The following is a 19389-nucleotide window of genomic DNA, read 5'->3' on the forward strand; positions in this document are numbered from 1 at the left end:
CAAAACTCTGGCTTCATTTTCTCAGTGCAGAAACCAACGGGTGGCGTCACAGTAGCTACGTCCATCTTTTATACAGTCTATGCTTTGGAGCCAGCAGCCAGTGGACGTAGTGATATTGCAGGTTTTTGACACTTCCGGGTTGACTTCATTTTTCAGGGCCAGTTGCTACGTCCATCTTTTATACAGTCTATGGTCTGAAGTCAGCCTCACTCATGTACTTAGTGTACACCAAAACCCACCGGAATCTATGTCTTTGTCTCTCCCTGACTCTCTCCTCTTAAAAAAGCTCAAAGTGCCTCAGAAACTAAATACTCAAACTCTGCTCCATGGCTCTCCTTCTCCCTCCTTCAATCTTCTGCACTTGGCGTCCTCTTCTGAGCAGTTGGCTCCAAATCCTTGGTATGTTCAGCCTGAAGAGCAGAATCAGCAGATTCAGCCGTTTTGACTTTATTTTATTTTTTCGGTCGTGTAAAACGACAAAAGATGCCGAAGATGTTGGAAGAAATGCGACGTGCGTACTTCATGCGCTTACATTTTACGCACGCTTTTGTTTTTCCACGCGTGTTCACAACATCATATCTCCAGTTTTACACGATCTATCGACATGAAACAAAAACTGGGAGAAAGTTAAAAGTCTGCACCTTCGAGTGACAGTTTTTCTGTCCTGACGTCTTGAGAATGTCATGGGACGTGGCGTGCTGGCCGACCTCTAAGGCTTAAGGGAGGGACGCTAGAAAACGCTCCTCTGCTTCTGCAACACGAATCGGGTGCAGAAGTAGCAGCACCTCTCGTCAGGCAAACAAACGAGTCATTTTGAACCTCTGATTACTTGAAGTTTCCACTCTGACTGTGATCACTTGTGTGGAGAGGCATCCTGCCATCTGCTTTCTGTCTGTTTCCACGTTTTGCAGCTGCGCAAGTCTGACATTTCTGTTTCTACTCAACTGAGGTGAGATGCTATGAAAAGGAGATTTTAGAAAGAATTAAAAAATTACCTGGCAAAACCCACAAGTCCCAACTCCAAGATGGACGAGGTACGCTATAGTTATTATCATATTTTAATATATTGTATTTCTGCTTTAGAACACTAACGCCGGGTGATTTTCACCCACACGATTTTTGTCATGTGATTTTCATTGTGTTGCTGCCGTCTGAGTTGCATGGGTCAGGCTGCACATTAATGTCATTAATGGTATGTTTGTTTCCCACCTCCCATCTATGGTTTTTTTCAAGAGGCATGCGTTCGGGTGATTTTCACCCGACGTTAGTGAAAGAGGGTAACATATTTTATGGGTGGCATTTACCCGATGTTAGTGTTTGTGTGTTGAAATCAGGAGCTCTTTGCACTTTTCAAGGGAAAAAACAATCAGGTCGGCCACATTCTCCACACAGCCGTCATCCTGTCACAGGCTTAGTTACTCTGGCATGCGAACAAGTGAGTAACATGTAGCTAATGTTAATTTACACCTGCAATCGTTAGCTATGCAGATTTCTTTCTGGAGTTGTCGCACTCAGAGAGAGGGAAAAAAATCAGTGAAATACCTGACTGAGAAGGAAATACAAGTGCACACTAACGTTAAAATTAGCAACACCATCACTAACGTCGGGTATATTTTACCTGATATAATATAGTTTTCATGAATTTATGTAAAAGTACAACACTGTATGACAAACTGTAGGACTGGGACATGTGAGCCTTGTCTGGTGAAGGCACAGTTTGGTTCTGGTATGGAGTCTTTCCAAGGAAATTCATATAGTCAAAAAAAATGTGGTCATTTTGCCCCTCTCAAAAAACACCATTTCTTGTCAATCTCTGCCACAGCTGTCAGTGATGCAGGAGGACTGTGCCGTCACCAGACAAGGCTCACATGTCCCAGGAATGGGTGGACCAAAGAACAAGTTCCCAGCTCCATTATTTGTTTTGTTTGGAGATTTCTCGTTAAGGATTACCTGATTTTTCAATAATTTTGCTGCCTTTTTATAGGGTCCCCCATGGTACCTTTTTTTATTTTATGTGATATTGTATATTGGGAAATTAAAGAAGAGTACTACAATTTGTCACACAGTGTTGTACTTTGATGAAAACTGTATTTTATCCAGAATATTATATCGGGTAAAATACACCCGACGTTAGCGATGGTGTTACTGATTTTAACGTCAGTGTTCTAGGGTTTTAAATAACCGCTATTTGATGGCACCATACCGGTTAATACATGCATTTACAGTTAATAAGGCATTCTGATACCTGCTGGGCTTTGTTCTGCTCCTCAGTGGCATTTTCCCACAAAACCTGTCTGGAGAACCAACGAGCAACAAATTAGAAAAACAGAACTTACCACCACAACTGAAATATCTAATAAATAAAATAAATATCACAATGAAACACACAGTGAATGTTGTCCATAATAATGTCCCACCAGCATGCCTGGATGTTGTATTCAGAGAAGTGTTATAAAAGTGTGTAGTTGTTACCAAAACACCAGAATAAATGTGAGTATAATTGCCTTGAATATACGATTAGGTGCAGCTTCTTGGACTTGCGTGATAATTATAGAAAGCCGAGCGTGAAGCTGTCATTGTGTTTTGGCGTGCATGTTCTACCAACCCCAATGAAGAAAACCAGCAAAGCAAATCTAGAAGAGCTTGCACTAAAGGGAAGTACAGGCACATTTCACCGCAGCAGTGCGAGACATACGTTCAAGAGCCTGAGATTTAGCCAGATGGCTGTGACAAAGACCTACACAGCGTTCGAGGTAAGATACTATAAATGAACAAAGGGAATAGTAAATACCTGTAGATGTTCTGTTGTTTCATAAAGGCTGTTGTCTGAACAGTATTTTTTGCAGAGAGAGATTAAATTTAATTTTAGATATTTAAATGTGCCACTTGTTCATTTTGCACTTTCTACAACCACAAAAGAACGTATGTCACAGACAGCAATGTGTCAGTTCTTACTGTCATTTTGTCTGTTGTAAAATTATCCTTCAACAGCAACTTGCCAACTTTCAGCATCTTTCTGAGCAAGACAGAATTGCATAACCGTATGGGATGATGCTTTAACAAGCCTCGTCTGCAGCATTTTAAAGCTATTTTAAGGTATTAAGCAACATGTCTCCTATGATTCATTTTTAAAAATAAATTCTTACGAAGTTGAGAAGGGAAATTTCCTACAGTTTCTTGAATTATCGAACCGTGAAAATGCAGATGTGGGTTCGTTGCATAGGGTGTCTGCTGCTTTTTTCCTGTGAACTCACCAGGGACACTTCAGTACCTCCTATGTGACAGACATTTATCATCACCACTGATGAAGACAGAAGAAAAACTAAATTTTTACTGGGCAATGCAATTGTATTGGATGATTTTTAATTCAAAATCCAAATAATTTCATCAGTCTGATGCTCAGCATTGCTTGTTTTAGGAATTAGATGTGTACATTTAATTATTGTAGAGGAAGTTCTGTTATGAAATTCTGCTTACCATCGTGATATAAAACAGCAAATTGGTTTAAAACTCCTTTTTCATTAGGAGGGTTGTCATGATGACATTGTTTTTCTAGAAGTGACGTACTCAAGTAACATTCTACTAATAACATTGAAACAGAATTAAAGAATGCTGTGAGTGTTATAAAATTACTAATATATCTCTACAATATCACATTTTATGTAAATGAACATAGTCGATGTGTTTTTATAAGTTACTGAAATGGAAATTTTAGTTACTTTTGTCCGAGCTCGTCCACATTTAAAATGACAATCCAGATGATCGCGGCTGTGATTTCTTTGCTGGGTTTACTAACTTTGTTGCTGATTTGGGAAAATCCTTCTAGTCTTAATTTATTATTAGCCAAAGTAGGATGTTTTGCCTTATTTGCCCCAGAAATACCTCCTAGTTACTGTAAAGAGGAAGCGAAAACAATCTGGCCTATTCAGTGTTTCCTGCCTAATATTTTGCATGAGAAACCTGCAAGGAACATGAACTTATGCAATTATTCAGATTGAACTTCATTATGGAAAGAGACTTATTAAAATGAAGCCAGTGTCAATCATGGCTACAGTAGAGTACTATTTAATAGCACACAATGATTCTGATGTAAAACCAACATTTTCTCTGTGTATCTTAAAGTGGGATCCTACCGACGATGTCGACTATCCCAACTATACCGACTATGCTGAGAACGGGACTGGTCTCCACGATGACTATGACACCACCTGTGACAGGGAGGAGCTCAGCCTGCAGGGCTTCTACACCGTCTTCCTGCCTGTGCTCTACAGCCTGATCTTCCTGCTGGGAGTGGCAGGGAACGGCCTGATGATAACCGTCCTCCTGGCTCGTTGGCGTCAGCTGCGCATCACAGAGATCTACCTGCTGCACCTGGCCCTGGCTGACCTCATGCTCCTCCTCACGCTCCCTTTTCTCGCAGTCAATAGCGTCACCGGTTGGATTTTCGGGAACTTTCTCTGCATGCTCAAGGGCGTATTAGAGAATCTGAACATCCTCTGTGGGAGCGTCCTTCTCGCTTGCATCGGATTTGATCGGTATTTGGCCATCGTTCACGCGATCCCTAGCATGCAAAGTCGACGTCCCAGAGTGGTGCACCTAACGTGCATTTCGCTATGGCTCCTCTGTGTGTGTTTATCAGCACCGAACGCCGCGTTTCTTTCTGTGGCACAAGCAGACACAAACACATCTCGGCTCTCCTGCTACTATTATCGTTATGGCATAAATGCAAATAACTGGCTTGTGACCAATCGATTTTTACATCATGTGTGCTTTTTCGTACCTCTGGCTGCCATGAGCTACTGCTACACGGCCCTCATAATTACTCTGTGCAAGGGTCAGAAAAGCCAGTCAAAGAAAGGAGCCATTCGACTGGCTTTGCTCGTCACTCTTGTGTTTTGCGTCTGTTGGCTACCGTATAACATCGCCTCACTGATACAGACCATGGTCGACTTTGAGGTTTTTATGTATGACAACTGTGCCTCTTTGATCTTACTGCAGCCAGCCCTCGATTTGACACGCAGCCTGGGTATCTTACACTGCTGCCTGAACCCTTTCTTGTACGCCTTTGTTGGGGTGCGGTTTCGCAATGAGCTGATCCAGTTGCTTTGCCAACTGGGCTGCGGCCGTATTTGCCTGCCTTTCATCAGAGCTGAGGGTCACGGCCGACCGTCCGTCTCTGACGGAGTGACGACCAACAGCACCGTCTTCAACTAAGAAACTCTGTTCTGCCGTTCTCCACTTGTACTGATGGAAAATGCTATAACTTTATCAAGTGTTCTTATAATATAGTACCCATTGCTACTTGGTCTGCATTTAAAATGTTTTATTCACCCAGTCAAGAAAAAAAAAAAAAAGTTATTGTTGGCCAAAACCTGCTTTTTGCTTGTATTGTAGCTACTGCTAACTGAATTCAATAAAGATTTCATATATCATACAGCGACTGCGTCCCCTTGTCAGTGTTATCAAATGACAAAAATCGACAACAAATAACTGAAACTAAAGCCGTGTTAGAGATTGTTATTATTCTATTTTTAGACTCCTATTAAAACACAGTTATACAGAACAACTGCAAACAATCACAAATTGCATCTTATATACAGCAAGTATATATTATATATATATTTATATAATTCCTTTGCACAACAGTTTGGTAGTTGGAGAAAATAAATCAATGATATTAAAACAAATAGAAATTTGAGGCACTCCTCTCCTGACCGCCACTCTGTTCCCACAACAAATACACACATTTTTTTCTTTTTTTTTTTGGAAATATACACATTTTACAGTAGTTTTAGAAAATGGCTTCAAATTTGTTATTGAACAGTGTTACAGTGCTTTTAAATATTTCATTTTTAAAATCAGCTTTAATCCCCAATTTGAAGATTATCACTGATTTTTTTTTTTTTTTTCATTTTTTTTTTTCATGATTCTTCTTTTCAAACAACTACAAGAATAACAGTAATGAAAAAAATTTGGACACAATGGGAAGGTAACCTAGTGAACACTTTTCTTTTGTTTTTTTTTGTTTTTTTACAGTTTATTGAGCTGGATCAGAATGGCATATTGGCCATACCTCCGGGGCCATAGCCAATGGGACTGTCCAGAGACATTCCCCGCTGTCTGAGAGACTGTGGGCCCATCATACCAGACTGTGGGTGGGGAGGGGCCATCATGGGACCCTGAGGGGACATTAGAGGGCCCTGGGGTCCGAAAGGTTCCCCTGGAATCGACATGCTTCGCTGCTTAGCCTGCATCATCATAATATTCTGCTGTGCCATCAGATTGTGTGGGTGCTGCTGAGAGGGCATCATGCCGGGGTATGGATTGGAAGGATGGTGGAGGAGGCTGTTGGCCATCATGGCTTGCTGTTGTTGGAGTTGCTGCTGGGACACCAGGCCTGTCCTTCCCATCATGTGTCCAGGGCCGCACATGGGGCCCATGCCTCCACCAGACACCATACCCCTGGAGCCCCCCTGAGGAATGCCCATGCTTTGGCGTATCCCACCGTGCGAGGGGTGAGGCGGCAGCTGCTGTTCAGCCATCATGTTCTGTAGGCTTGCTAAGTGGGGGTTGGACGAAGGGCCACTGCTGTGCGGAGGGCCAGAAGAAGACAGCTGTTTGAGCAGCTGCTGCGGCGTAGGCTGCTGGGATGGTGGCCCCGTGTGCGGATTCTGATGTGGCTCACTCTTAGGGAAATACTGAAGAGTGCTACTGGGCTTATCAGAAGGAATGATGCGGGAGAGATCAAACTCAGGGATCCCTGTGTGAGTGGGTCGTATGACTTCGCTCAGATCCGGCCCATCTCCCATGGGAAGAGAGGCAAAGGAGTCTGAAGGGTGAGAGGGACGTTGGTGTGGATGACCTTTGCTGAGCAGGTGTAGCTGCTGATGCGGCAGAATATCCTCATTGGACTGAGAGAAATTCTGTGACATTCCTCCAATAGGCGAGTGCATGGGCCCGTGTGACGGCGGCTGCATGCGAGGAAAACCTGCCATCTGGTTCTGAGATATCGGTGAAACGTTGCAGGGTCCCATTCCGTCAGGTGCTCCTCCTCCCATCATGGCAGAATTCATGGCAGTCATGGCCATTTGGTTTGGGGAAGAAAGCACAGGTCCTGAGGCGTCATGGGACAGGTGCTGCTGACCTTGGCTTACAATACCCATCGGGCTTTGTGGATCGCTGTGGGGACCGATGGATCCCTGGGAGACAAGGATCTGGGATGCCTGGGGATTCCCCATGTTTCCTGGTGACAAGACAATGTAAACATGTAAAAAATCATACTAATTAAAAATGAACAGCTTTCTCTCAATCTACTACACATGTGAAATAATAATTAGATGTCTTAAAAACACGCAGACAGAAAGTTTTTATCGAGAGGATAAAAATTAGACCTGCACGATACATTGTTTAATTCTCAACTATTGCGATGTGAGCATTAGTCACACAGCAGGAAGTGTGATGTCAGGAAAGACTGCTTAACCCATTTGTTGCATGATATAAAAAGAAAACTCACACAGTTCTCATTTTCCATGAATAGGCTGCACTAAACGTCTGTCTGATGCAAGATAATTTACTTCAGCTTAGGCTTCTTCATTATATGGAGTTATTTTTAAAAGTTTATTTAAAAGACACAGAGTTTGTTGACATCCAGGCTCTGCATTTGCACAGTAAAATGAGCGCCTAACAGGAAAGAAACACTGGAAAGAAAACATCGCATGTTAATAAACAACTCACAAGTAGAGATGCACAAATAACGCAAAATGAATCACAATCCTGATTTTGACTTCACACATTTAAATTAACATGATTGACTGTGATGCTGATGTTTAAAATGTTCCGTTGGCTAGATAGAGTTATTCAAGTCATCTGGTGAAAATTCCTGTTTTTCCATACTGTCAGTTTTTACAATATTATGCAGCCCAAATGAATACAACTAATTTCAGCCCATCTCTAACAGCATAGCAATATCTACAAATGACACACCTAAACCAGTGCCTTTCAACTGCTTCCTCTTTGTATAAATTCAAGTTTTTTTCTATTTACGTCACAATGTGTTCCTCTTTTCATACCTCCAATGCTGACACCAGACAAAAGAGGTCGATCCGGGAGCATCTCATCGTCAGAAGTGGCGATTGTTTTGATTGCATCATGATAGAGAGGAGTAGAGCTGGGCATGGCGTACTTGGACATCTGAGACATGATAAGAGATAAAGGATTCTGAGATGGGGGGGCATCGGGAGAGGAAGTAAATGGCATACTAGGATTCATTGAGCCTGGCTGGCTAATGGGAGTAGAGTTGGAACTCCTGGGAGGAAGTGATTGGCCTGCAAAGAACATTAAAAAAATGATTAATGTCACAGCAACAAAAGGAACAGCAGTAATGATGATCAGAGATGCCAGTACTGGACTGTACCTGTCTCAGTGGAACTACTTCCTCCGTTGCCCACGACCTTTCCACTGGTTGGACCACCTGGACTTGGAAGAGCTGTTTTCGGAGACGTCCACCCTGGAGAGCCCACAGCCATGGCTGGGGACTTGAGTCGACCAGGAGATGCAGACGGAGAGTGCAATCCAAGGCTGGAAGACCCCATTACCTGGGGAGACTTCATGGAAGAAGAGGAAGGAGTCCCAGCACCAGATGCAGGGGGAAGAGGAGGGTGATGCCCAGCAGAGGACATCTGTGATGGGGACTTCAGTCCTGGAGCCGAAGGGGAAGGCAGAAGAGGAGATGGCTCTTGGTTGAGGGATGGAGACTTGAGTTGATGAGGAGGAGGCACTGAAGGAGAGGTCAAAGGGTTCACATTGACTGACAGGTCAGAGGGGTGCCTTGGACCGAGGTCTGCTCCCCTGAGGCCTCCAGTCATTGGCATATGACTAAGCCGCGATGTACCTCCCATTTGATTAGGCTGGTCAGGCCCAAACATCTCAGGACCAGGTTGTTGAAGATAGGGTCCTTCCACCTGCCCTCCAGAGAAAGGACCTTGACTAGGAAACTGGAAATGGCCATCAGGTCCTGGGATCATTCCCTTATTTCCTCCTCTTCCATTCTGTGAAGCCCTGATTCGTGAAATCTCTCCAGTGCTAAACATCTCACCTAAAGGTCCCCCTCCTGCATGACCTCCTCGGAGCTTCTGTGATAACATCATCTGCTGTTGCTGAACATTCATCTGTGGGTTCATGTTCATGGGGAGATTTCCCCCCAGAGGAGAATCCACCAAGTCTCTCATTTGAGGACCTCCTCCAGGAGAGCCCATAATCTCCCGTGAAGCAGGAAAGTCCATAGGATCACCTCGAACGTTGGGCGGACCCCGGCCCATTCCCAAATTGGGAAAGTCTGGGCTCCCAAGATTATCCATAATTCTTGAGCCGAGGTTGCCCTGTTGCTGCTGTTTAGCTAATCTGTCAAGTTCAAACCTGGAAACACCCTGCATGTGCCGTTTCTCCATGATGCGAAACATTTCCTCACGTGTTAACAGATGCTCTGGGTCACCTTGCAAGTGTTGAGGAGGTCCACCAGGATAGCAGCCATGAAAGGGACCTCCACCACTAATGTTGTTGGGCATATCATCTAACCAAATCATCCCCGGGCGGGTGGGCCTTTGGGGTCCTAGGCCTTCCATTGATAAAACCCCCCCTGGACTACCAGGAAAACCTCCTCCCCCAGGCTGCCCTCTCTGCATCGGCCCGAGGAATCTTGGGCCCCTGGGTCCCTCTTGGTGCATGTCTATCATTCGTGGATTTCCACCCATTCCTCCACCCATCATATTGGAAGGACCCCACTGCTGGTCTCCAGGCTTGCTGTGGTAGGGAGGAGGGGGTCCTCTCATCATCACAGGGCCTCCGTGCATGCCCATCTCAGACATCATTCTAAAGTGCTGGGGATGCGTAGGTGGCTGCATTTCCTGCTGCCGTCTCTTCTCCTGGTAGTATTCTTCTTGAAGTTTCCTCCAGGCCATCTGCTCTGGGGTCAGCCCTTCTGGTCCAAGTAAGGGACCCATGTCGTCCCCAGGCGAAGACAGCTGGTGATGTGGGTGTGGTGGTAGGTTATGGTGAGACTCCATTTGAGGGCTTTCAAGGGCAGGTCCACCAAGCGATTGTGTTTGAGAAATTATGGACTGGAGGGGTTCTTCATATTTCTTCATCCCTCCCATTGGAGCCAAGGCAGACGATAACAAATTGCCACTACTGCAGTTTCCAGAGTTATTAGTACCATTATCACCTTCCTCAAGAATACCACTCCTGTCAGTATTGTTGCTATTATTTATGTTGGACGAGTTATTAGGAACGCTGTTGTTGGAGCCTCCTGGGTCTCCAGGACCTCCACCTGCCCCACTGCGCAAAAGCAGCCTTTCTATGTCTCTGAGCGTCTGCAAAGAGCGCTCCCTGTGTTCCAGCTGCTCTTTGGAAAGGCCATCTGTGTTCCCTGGGCCACTCCTCTGGACTGTGTCACTCTGTAGGTGTGCAGAGAGGATGGAGGGACTTCCAGAGGGAGAAACAGTAGCAACAGGAAGAGGCATACCCCCTGCACCATCCCCATCTCCAGACCCTGGATCTGGGCCTGCAGGTGTGGCCGTGCTCCCTCCGTCTGACCTGTGGGGGACAATGCTGTTATTGCTGGAAGCTCCGCCAGGTCTGGTCTGAGAGGATTCATTATCAGAGTGTCCTGCTGATGATGGCGTCCCTGCAGGATGCAGAGGACCCCCAACTCCTGCAGAGGCTGGACGTGGAGTTCCACTTTGGGATTTAGGGGTGCCTGTGGGTGGAGAGCTGCTGGAGTTTGTCTTCTCAGGCAGGTTAGGAAGCTTCCCTGATGGGTGGCCCTGTGGCAGGCAGAAGCAGAAAAAGCTTTTAAAATGCTATTATTCCATGTATAATTACATTACTGCGCATTCACTTCATTATTATTTAAATTGGTTTTCAGTTGTTATCAAAAATTATATGGTATAATGCCTATTTGCCAAACAGCACACAGTGAACTTCACTGTCTCTGTATTATTCACAGCGGTCTTAACAAGCGACAAATAGAAACAGGAACAAAGATGTATCTGAGATAAAAATAGCGAAACAAATCAACCTTGCCCCATAATTTGCACCTGTGGTCGTTTCTGTGGAACAACACTTTTACTTTCCTGTGGTTTCACAAAAGTTTGAGACCTTCTTTAATTTGAATGTCTGACCTGCTCCAACTTGGAGTGTGGAACATTTTGCTGGTGAAACAGGAGGATGGAATCAGTCTGCCCTTTTATTACAGCCTCTGCAGCACTGTCAAACAAAGACAAATTTAATCATTCACTACAGCTTCATGCTTATATCTTAATAAAACAAACTTGTCAAAATGTTGATGAAGAAAATCCCCTATATTCACGATGTAATGTGTGATGACTGCATATACTTCCTACCTGTTGGCTAGGCTGGTTGTGAAAACATACACCACTTGCTGTGAAGGCTGAGGTGGCTCTGGTTTTAATGCCGGACCCACTCCACATCCCATAACCGGGCCCCCAGGTTCAGACATGGGTCCTGCAGACAGCCGATCGGAGAGTCCCTGGATAGGACCTGCCAGCCCTCGGTCCCCTGAGACAAATCAGCAGCACATTGGTTTAGTTTCTTCGAAGTGGCAGCTTGGATTGTGACTGTAATACCAGCACATTCCTTTAGCTACAACATCTGAACACTAGATGGAGCTAAAACACATGTAAAATCAAAATCAGTGAAAGGGGATAGTATGGCATTCCAAGCTGACATCTTCCTTTCAGTGTGTGTGAGTGCAGGATCTGACACAGCTATTGATAATTTATGGCTTTAACCTGTTGCATTCAGAGAAAATAAAACCGAGACACGGCAGGGGATTTCTTCATGGAATTCATTCACTACTGTTGTGCTCACAATAACACTACTGCTGGAGAGGATTGTGCTCCATTTAGACAACAGCTAAAGGCTATGTGTTGCCCCCAGTGTTGAGACAGATGGACTCACGGTGGGCTGCAGTGTGCGGCTTGTCTTCATCCTCCTCTGTGTCAGGTCCAGAGCACCATTCATCCCCACTATATGGCTGTTTCTTCTCCAGAACACAGCGCCGCTTACTGCGCATAACACCCTCTAGAGGATAACACACACACATCAACATGTGGATAACAACTGTCATACTACTGTCCCTTTAAAGGGTAATACAGATGCTACTCTGTTTTTCTCGTTAACCGCTAATAGTTTAAATCCACCTCTGTATTTTCCATTAGCTAATGTTCCAATGCAGCATCCTGAAAGTTACAGGATCCAAACTTGGAGCTGCTCTGACAAAAGTAACCCCAGGAACTCACTTCAAATTGATCATGAAATGGTCCCGCGAGTGAGGGTGTGTGATGCTTAAGACCTGAAACACCTGATGACCCTGAGTTTCATCAATGACAATGTGTCCAGGTTGCACCTCGAAGCGTATGAAGCAACTTCTTGTGAAACCATAAAAAATAAACAGTCATCGTGGCTTATTTTTTTTAACCAGAGCTACAGAATGGGTCTGTATTTTAACACACACAGGCTCGTGCAAACATACTTTAACCATCGCTGCAGAAAAGCTCCTGTTTTTGTGACCAGAAAGTAAACATATATGTGTACTGATGTCGAAAAATGTCATATATAGTCATAAAAGAAGCAGCAACAAACTACTAAGTGTTTTCTTCGTGCCTGTAAATACTGAAATTAACCGACTTAGAACCAGCTCAGGTGGCATCTGACCAGGACGCTACCTGGATATCGCCCAAGCCAGGACACCACACTGCACTGGGGTGAGTAGATCTCCTCTCTAGACTGGGAAAACCTTGGGAATCCCCCCCCCTACTCTGCTTAAAATGGGCTGATTCTAATGAGCAGTGGCAGATAATGACTCAACATGAAGTAAAATAATATTACACCTATAGGTAAAAATTAAACACCGCTTTGTTTTGCAATTCTGCTCATCTATGTGCCATCATACTGTAATGTATGTAAATTTTTGCCATAATCACATCTGCATAATCAATGTTTTGTTGAGATGAGGCTCGTCACAAGGCGCAGCTGTGATTTTCTGGGTGCGAGCAGCTACAAACATGAGGAGATCCAACCTCCATTATCTATATATCTACACATTATCTATACACCGCTTAATCCTCACTAAGGTCGCGGGGGGGCTGGAGTCTATCTCAGCTGACTCAGGGTGAAGAAGTCTATCACAGGGCTACACTTAGAGACAGACAACCAAGCACACTCACATTCACACCTACGGACAATTTAGAATCATCAATTAACCTCAACATGTTTTTGGACTGTGTGGGAGGAAGCCGGAGAACCCGGGGAGAACATGCAACCTCCATGCAGAAAGAAACGCGAACCGGCAACCTTCTTGCTGCGAGGCAACAGTGGTAACCAACTGCACCACCTTGCAGCCCTTGCAGATCTGACCTGTGACACCAAATACAACTGGTAAAGAAGAAGCAACATCCCGGGTTGCTGTCACATATTTAGGGAACCTGTGTATCATATTTCTGGCTTGTTACTCAAAATCTGTCTGACTTTGTAGAAGTAAACGGCCTTCAGTAAGCACATAAGGTCAGCTGAAAAGCCCGACGATGTACAGTATGGAGGGAAGTTGCTATGACGATATAGAGAAAAAGGACAGCAGAGGGAGGACTGCTGCCTTGTCACAGAGAGGCGGCATGAAAGAGCTGACCCTCTTGTTTTTTGTTACCAGCAGCTACTGGTTTATCTAAGACAGCCAGCTCAGTTTTTCACCGAATCTTCGACAGGTTTTGAGGTTTGGTGGCGAAGCGATTTCAAATGAAGACGAGCTACGCAGTTTAGTTTTTCAACGCGCAGAATAATCACAGCGAAGGAGACAGAAAAGAGAGAGACAGGAGGAGTATGTGTGCTGTTTATGTGTTGAGGGAGCCAGAAGAGCTTTCCTTTCAAATGATCTTTCATTTCTTTCAGCCTCTGTTGCTCTTTGTGCTGGAACCACACCTCTCCCTCAGTGTGTATTACTGATGTTGTGGGGACACAGATCTGTTAATACAGTCACATCGTGGAAACTCGCCTCTCTTTTGGGGACAAAAGGCAAACTCCCACAATGTAAATGGTTAACTTCAAAGGTGAAGATTAGGTGTAAGGTTGGGGTTAAGGGTGAGGGCTGAGTGAGCAGCTCTTATGGTTTGGGGAAGTCTCCAGGAAATTAGTCAATGTAGTGTCCTCTGAAGTGATGGAAACACGACTGTGTACGTGTGTGTTTAAAGAGAAGGTTCAAGTCATGTACAGGAAGCCCAGACGAGTTTCACAAAACACATTAATGTCATCTGCAGCCAGCCCATCGCATGAACACTTAAATAAGCAACAGCAAACAAAATGCAAATCAAACGCTTTGTGCCGAACCACACGGACGCAAATATTTACCGAAACACTCACAAAAACTCATCATCTCCTGCTATAATAACAACCTCTCTGGGCTTACTAAGTTTTCACGACCTCGTGACACGTCTCTCCCTCTGAGCAGCCACAGAAAACCTCGATGTTTTTTCATCCGAGACGCGTCACTGCCGTGCAGGCATGGCACAAACAATCAAAAGCCAGGGGGAAATTCTGATGCTTCAGTGAAAGGTCAGGGCATTTCAGCAAGAGAGAAAACAAGTCCTCTCAGTCCTTACATTCACTTCCTGCTGTGGAGGAGGTGAATGCGTGTAATCTGGTATTTCGGGTAAAGATTTGACTGATAGGAAGCTAAAGGAAGTGAACTTCTGCATAATTAGAGCAGAACCATGGTGCCTGATTGTCCCAGATGCTGATGCAGTATCTCCTGTACTTGTATACTTTACCTCCTTTGGCATCTGTCTCCAGGACTGGAGGAATGGCATTTCTTGATTCACCAGAATCAATGGAGACGCTCCGCTCCCGCTTGGATTTGGTTTTCAGCATCCCTCCGACGCTGCTCACTGATTGGCTGACAGTCTTGAGCCCGGGGTTGCCGAGGGAAATCTGGTTGGTTTTGACCCCATGGCTCCCGGCAACGACTCCCTTTGAACCCAGGTGGGTGGCAGCTCCCTGCTGCTGCTGCTGTTGCTGCTGCTGCTGTTGCTGCTGCTGCTGCTGTTGCTGCTGCTGCTGTTGCTGCTGCTGCTGCTGCTGGTTCACGCTGGGCATCTGGGACCGGCTGTCACCGCTGACCTGCTTGCCATGATTGGCCAGTTTATTGTCTGGGTGCATTTGAATGGCTGGTGATTGAGGCAGAGGTCTGGTACGGAGAATTTCTGGGCCTGTTAGTCAGCGGAGCTCACATTGCTTACAGGCGACGCTGATGAAGAGAAGAAATTCAGATTCAGACACTTTTCCTACAAGGCACGGACAAGGAGCGGTTTGGAAATGTAAAATAATCAACCCTCTGAACTCCACAACCTGATTGCAGCTGGGAAAGGCACTTAAATTATACCATTTATCAGATCCAAAATCTGTAAGAACAGGGAGAATGATCACATTTTCAAATTTGCAACTGTCCTTGAACTACTCGTGTTGCTTTCAATTTCACTGGGAAAACTAAATGTGAAATTTTTATGTTTCATCAAAATCACTTTTCTCACTTAAAACATCACAAAAAAACACACCAGAATCTGTAAAATAACAAAAGATTTTACATTTCTCATCACAGTAGTGAAACCATTAGTGACTCAGCTGCATCCAACAGACACATGACAGAAAATTTGAGACTTTTCAGCTGAATTGCAGGCTGTGTTTACACAAACCAGATGGGAGACCAGTTAAAAATGGAGGTTTTGTAGTAAAATATATGTAGAGTCACCATTTCTTCCAATATTGGTAACATCTGTTGTACATGTTCATTCCAGTTGTTTAAATTTTTGTATCATAAATATTCAAAGAAATACAACATTTTTTAAATAGTTTTTTTGATTTATGGAATTACAACTGTGTCCTATTGCACAGAGGACCTACTTGAGTTCTCTCTGCTTCTAGTGTTGTTTCCATAGAGGTGCAGGACTTTATATTACAGTGAAAAATGACCCCACAGTGACTAAAAATGTAAACAAAACAAAACAAAAAAAACCTGCTTGGGGTTCAGAGGGTTAATCAGAAAAATTTCCACTTCACAGAGCACATAACGCACTCTAGTTGTGTTTTATGCCTTTAAAGAAAAGCTTTTGTAGTGTGTTCACTCACCTCATCTCACCTAGACGCTCAGTTGACACACTGCCATGCCGTTCTCCATGATGCTTCACTGACCACACGCAGACCTGGGGAACAATCACACAGTAATATCATCAGCGGAGGCAGATTGCAACCTTTTCACACTCGGCGCTGTTTGTCAGCGTCCTCAGCCTGCGGCTCAACATCATGAGTGACGAGAGGAGAAGAAGAAGAAGCAAAAAAAAAAAAGATTGATAAGAGAGCAAGGCCAAAGTGTGTGTGATAACTGTCCCTTTAAGGGGAAGAAAGCAAAGCCGAGCTTGAGCCGGGGGAGGGAGCTGAAACTCAGAAGCAGCGTTTAAGGTCCCTCCCCCTGCAAACCACAAAAACTCCGCCACACGTTCTACAATGCTGTCTGCAGCAAAACCTCCCTCCCTCCCTCACACTCACTCTCTGTTTCATACTCGAGGCACATGATCCGTTTTTGACAGATTTTTCTTTAGGGCTTTTACGGGTTCATCTGCGTTTGTTTTTAATCTATTTCAGTGTGACCTCGGATCCTAGATGACGAGGCCTTCTTCTCTTCCCGCCCCCCCCGCCCCTCCATGAGCTCTCAACAATCTGCTTCACTGGAAAAGTGCAGGCGTAATAACAGCCTGAGCAGGATTCAAGCTTCAACATTACCCAGCGCATGAGGCTTTGCTCTCAGTTCAGATCCATGGCTGCAAGCTGACGCCCTTTTGACACCACCACCTGCCCGTGTCCATAACCTCCAGCTTCTGATTTTAACCTTTGCCACTGGGGTGCGCTTCCCTCCGTAGAAAGAATTCAGTCTGAAAACCACTTGTACACATGTTTTCCTGGAGTCTAACCCGTAAAAGCTGCCGCGCGGCTCTCCAGCATTTTCAAGTCTCGACAAGAAACCCTTCCACACCTGTTGCCGCGGAACAATGGCCGGTCAAAACAGCTATCACGGCCCGTTCAAAGCAAACAGCGAGTCCCAGATATGCGGCTGACATAATGCGGATCTCGTGTAAACAGTCCCGCTATTTTTCCATTTCTGGCCGATGACACAATCCCACCGCTTGCATGCGTCAGTCGGGGTCAGCTGTCCCGCTTCAGCAGAACCATCTGTGCGGCTCGCTCACCTTGACAGGTAATGGCAAACACAATGCCGTAATTAGTCATTAACTAGCAGCGGCTCGGCTCGCCACAGAGAGGTGCGTTGTTCGTCGGCTGAGGGCTTCATCACTCATTAACTCAAACAGGGACAGTCAGACGTCGCTCCTGTTGACAAAGTGTGACTCACTCGCTTTGTGCAACACAAAGGGGAGGCAGACTAATCATATGGTGAGATGCTGACCTTCGAGTGGGCACTTAGGAAAAGATAGGCCTATCTAAAATGAATACCAGTCGAGTGAATATCAAGCAGGGACTCTCTGTCGCGGCTGACGTGATAACAAGGGAATCAAGGTAACAGGGGGAGGAGAAAAAAAAAAAGCCCAGTTTGGACTGAAAGAGCAAAAAAATTAAAGGGACGTGAAAGTAAATGTTCAGTCTGAGTTGAGCCTCACACCACCATGATCCCCACTCCTTGCCACATGTATGCCGTCTACGCTGTCGCATGGAGCTTTACATGACTTCAGTTTGTCTTTTTCAGGTTTTATTTGTTGGATGTTGGTTTCTGTTTAATAGGAACCCGTCGATGAATGAAAATCAAAGCTGTCTGGCCCTAAAGGTGGAGTCCGTAGCAACATTTTAGTATGCGCTGTCTTCAAAAGATAACTGCAATATTTGAAGAAGTTCTTCGGCTTGCTTGAGGTGGTTTTGACTTCAGAGTAAATGCACATTATGAGACATGGAAACACCTTTCTGAATAAGTTCATGACTGATCAGCTGTTTCTTCAGACAGATATCGGCCGACATGACAAGAAGCTGACTGATCACTTGATCAATCACAAATTTCCTTTCGAATAAAGTTCGCATCTGATCTTAAAAACTCTTGAAGAGATTTCTGTTCTTTTTTAATATCTCGTGAATCATCAATGTTTTGTTTGTTTCTTGTACTTCATCGTGGTGTTTTGCAGAGAACTGATTTACCGTAATGTCCGGACTATAAGCCGCCACTTTTTCACACTTTGAACACTGCGGCTTAAACAACGATGCGGCTAATTTATTTTTTTCAAATTTGCCTCGATGGAGACATCGAAAGAGAGACTGAGGAAGTGTGTGACGAAGTAATTCTGTTCAATTCCGACACTGAAGAAGACGACTTTAGCGGTTTTAGTGCGCAGGAGGAAGATGAAGATAGCGATCAATGACTTTTCCTGGTAGGCTACTGTATTTATTTTATTTTTTTTTGCTTTTTTCCGAGCAGTGCCTGTAACACGGCACTGCTCGGAAAAAGCATTTACGTATTTGTGTCTGTTACCGGTACATATTTAATTAAAAGTTTAAAACATCTTTCTGTGTAAATATCTCATGTTACAACGTGGATACCTGCTGCTTATAGACAAGTGCGGCCTGTATATGTACAAAACTTGTTTCACTGAGTCGCTAACTTTACCTTTAACAATCACACAGTTTGTAGGGCTGAAGAAATATTTGATTTCAAAATTTGACGTTATGCAATTAGAAAATTGCAAAGGCTGCAACGTGGCTGTTTAATAATGAGACTAATGCTGTACGTTAGTGCTATAGAACTGAAACTGTCAGAGGCTGCTTATGCTGATTAATGTATAGTTTGTGTTCCAGGCTGTGGTTTGACAGCGATAAGCTCCGTTTCGCTGTTCAATATACACATGAAACTGCAGTTTACATGATTAAAATCTCTCACAGGGCGACTAAGGACGTGAAGTTTGACGTTAAAAATGTATATATTGCAAATTACATATCCGTTTGAAGCATCTGGATATTTGCACTGAATCAATCCGGCGTTGTAGTATGTGATACATGTTTGTTGACTTTGTGGAAGAACGGCTTAACACGCTGCTGCAATGACTAAGAATTTTTAGTTGGCACATTAATGTTTAACTGAACTGTTATGCGGCCGCAAGTCTCGAACAAAGCAGGTCTCCCTGTTCGAGTCAAGGAATTGTGTTTGTGTTTTCATTTAGTCAAACTTGTATTTTAAAATGTTGTACACAATTAAAAACCAGAAACAAGTATGTGACATTAAAAATCTAAATATTAATACTTTGAGAGGACAAATTACTAAGCTGAGTAAATAAA

At 44.3% G+C, this 19389-nt stretch overlaps 2 protein-coding genes across 5 annotated transcripts in view; one reads left to right on the top strand and one right to left on the bottom strand.

Moving 5' to 3' along the window:
* The first annotated feature begins 749 nt into the window (after positions 1 to 749).
* On the top strand, positions 750 to 5434 carry cxcr5 (chemokine (C-X-C motif) receptor 5). 2 transcript variants are annotated; one of them, XM_008289770.1, is made up of 3 exons: positions 750 to 1034; positions 2616 to 2753; positions 4123 to 5434. In XM_008289770.1, the coding sequence occupies exons 1-3, from the start codon at positions 1026 to 1028 to the stop codon at positions 5212 to 5214; spliced, it is 1239 nt and encodes a 412-aa protein (XP_008287992.1). In that variant the 5' UTR covers positions 750 to 1025; the 3' UTR covers positions 5215 to 5434. The 2 variants fall into 2 exon arrangements, with proteins under 2 accessions (XP_008287992.1, XP_008287993.1); XM_008289771.1 differs by lacking the exon at positions 2616 to 2753 and having other exon boundaries at positions 752 to 1034.
* A 73-nt stretch (positions 5435 to 5507) lies between these two features.
* bcl9l (bcl9 like) overlaps positions 5508 to 19389 on the bottom strand; it is a 30184-nt gene continuing 16302 nt past the window's right edge. The window contains exons 1-9 of one of the 3 annotated variants that reach the window (XM_008289768.1): positions 16843 to 16916; positions 16192 to 16265; positions 14838 to 15313; positions 11977 to 12099; positions 11400 to 11574; positions 11178 to 11262; positions 8414 to 10820; positions 8070 to 8324; positions 5508 to 7243 (exon numbers count right to left, since the gene is read on the bottom strand). In XM_008289768.1, coding sequence (XP_008287990.1) covers positions 6051 to 7243; positions 8070 to 8324; positions 8414 to 10820; positions 11178 to 11262; positions 11400 to 11574; positions 11977 to 12099; positions 14838 to 15225 — 4626 coding nt within the window. In that variant the 5' untranslated portion in view covers positions 15226 to 15313; positions 16192 to 16265; positions 16843 to 16916 and the 3' untranslated portion in view covers positions 5508 to 6050. Of the gene's footprint in view, positions 7244 to 8069; positions 8325 to 8413; positions 10821 to 11177; positions 11263 to 11399; positions 11575 to 11976; positions 12100 to 14837; positions 15314 to 16191; positions 16266 to 16842; positions 16917 to 19389 lie in introns of those variants that run through there. The other 2 variants (XM_008289766.1, XM_008289769.1) reach the window with 2 other exon arrangements.

This window comes from Stegastes partitus, unplaced genomic scaffold, assembly GCF_000690725.1.
Source record: "Stegastes partitus isolate 25-593 unplaced genomic scaffold, Stegastes_partitus-1.0.2 Scaffold635, whole genome shotgun sequence".
Lineage (NCBI taxonomy): Eukaryota > Metazoa > Chordata > Actinopteri > Pomacentridae > Stegastes > Stegastes partitus.

What these genes read in the sequence shown, in the direction of transcription:
- cxcr5 (XM_008289770.1), top strand. An exon ending in AGACCTACACAGCGTTCGAG is followed by an intron (nt 2,754 to 4,122) that starts GTAAGATACTAT and finishes TGTATCTTAAAG; the next exon opens with TGGGATCCTACCGACGATGT.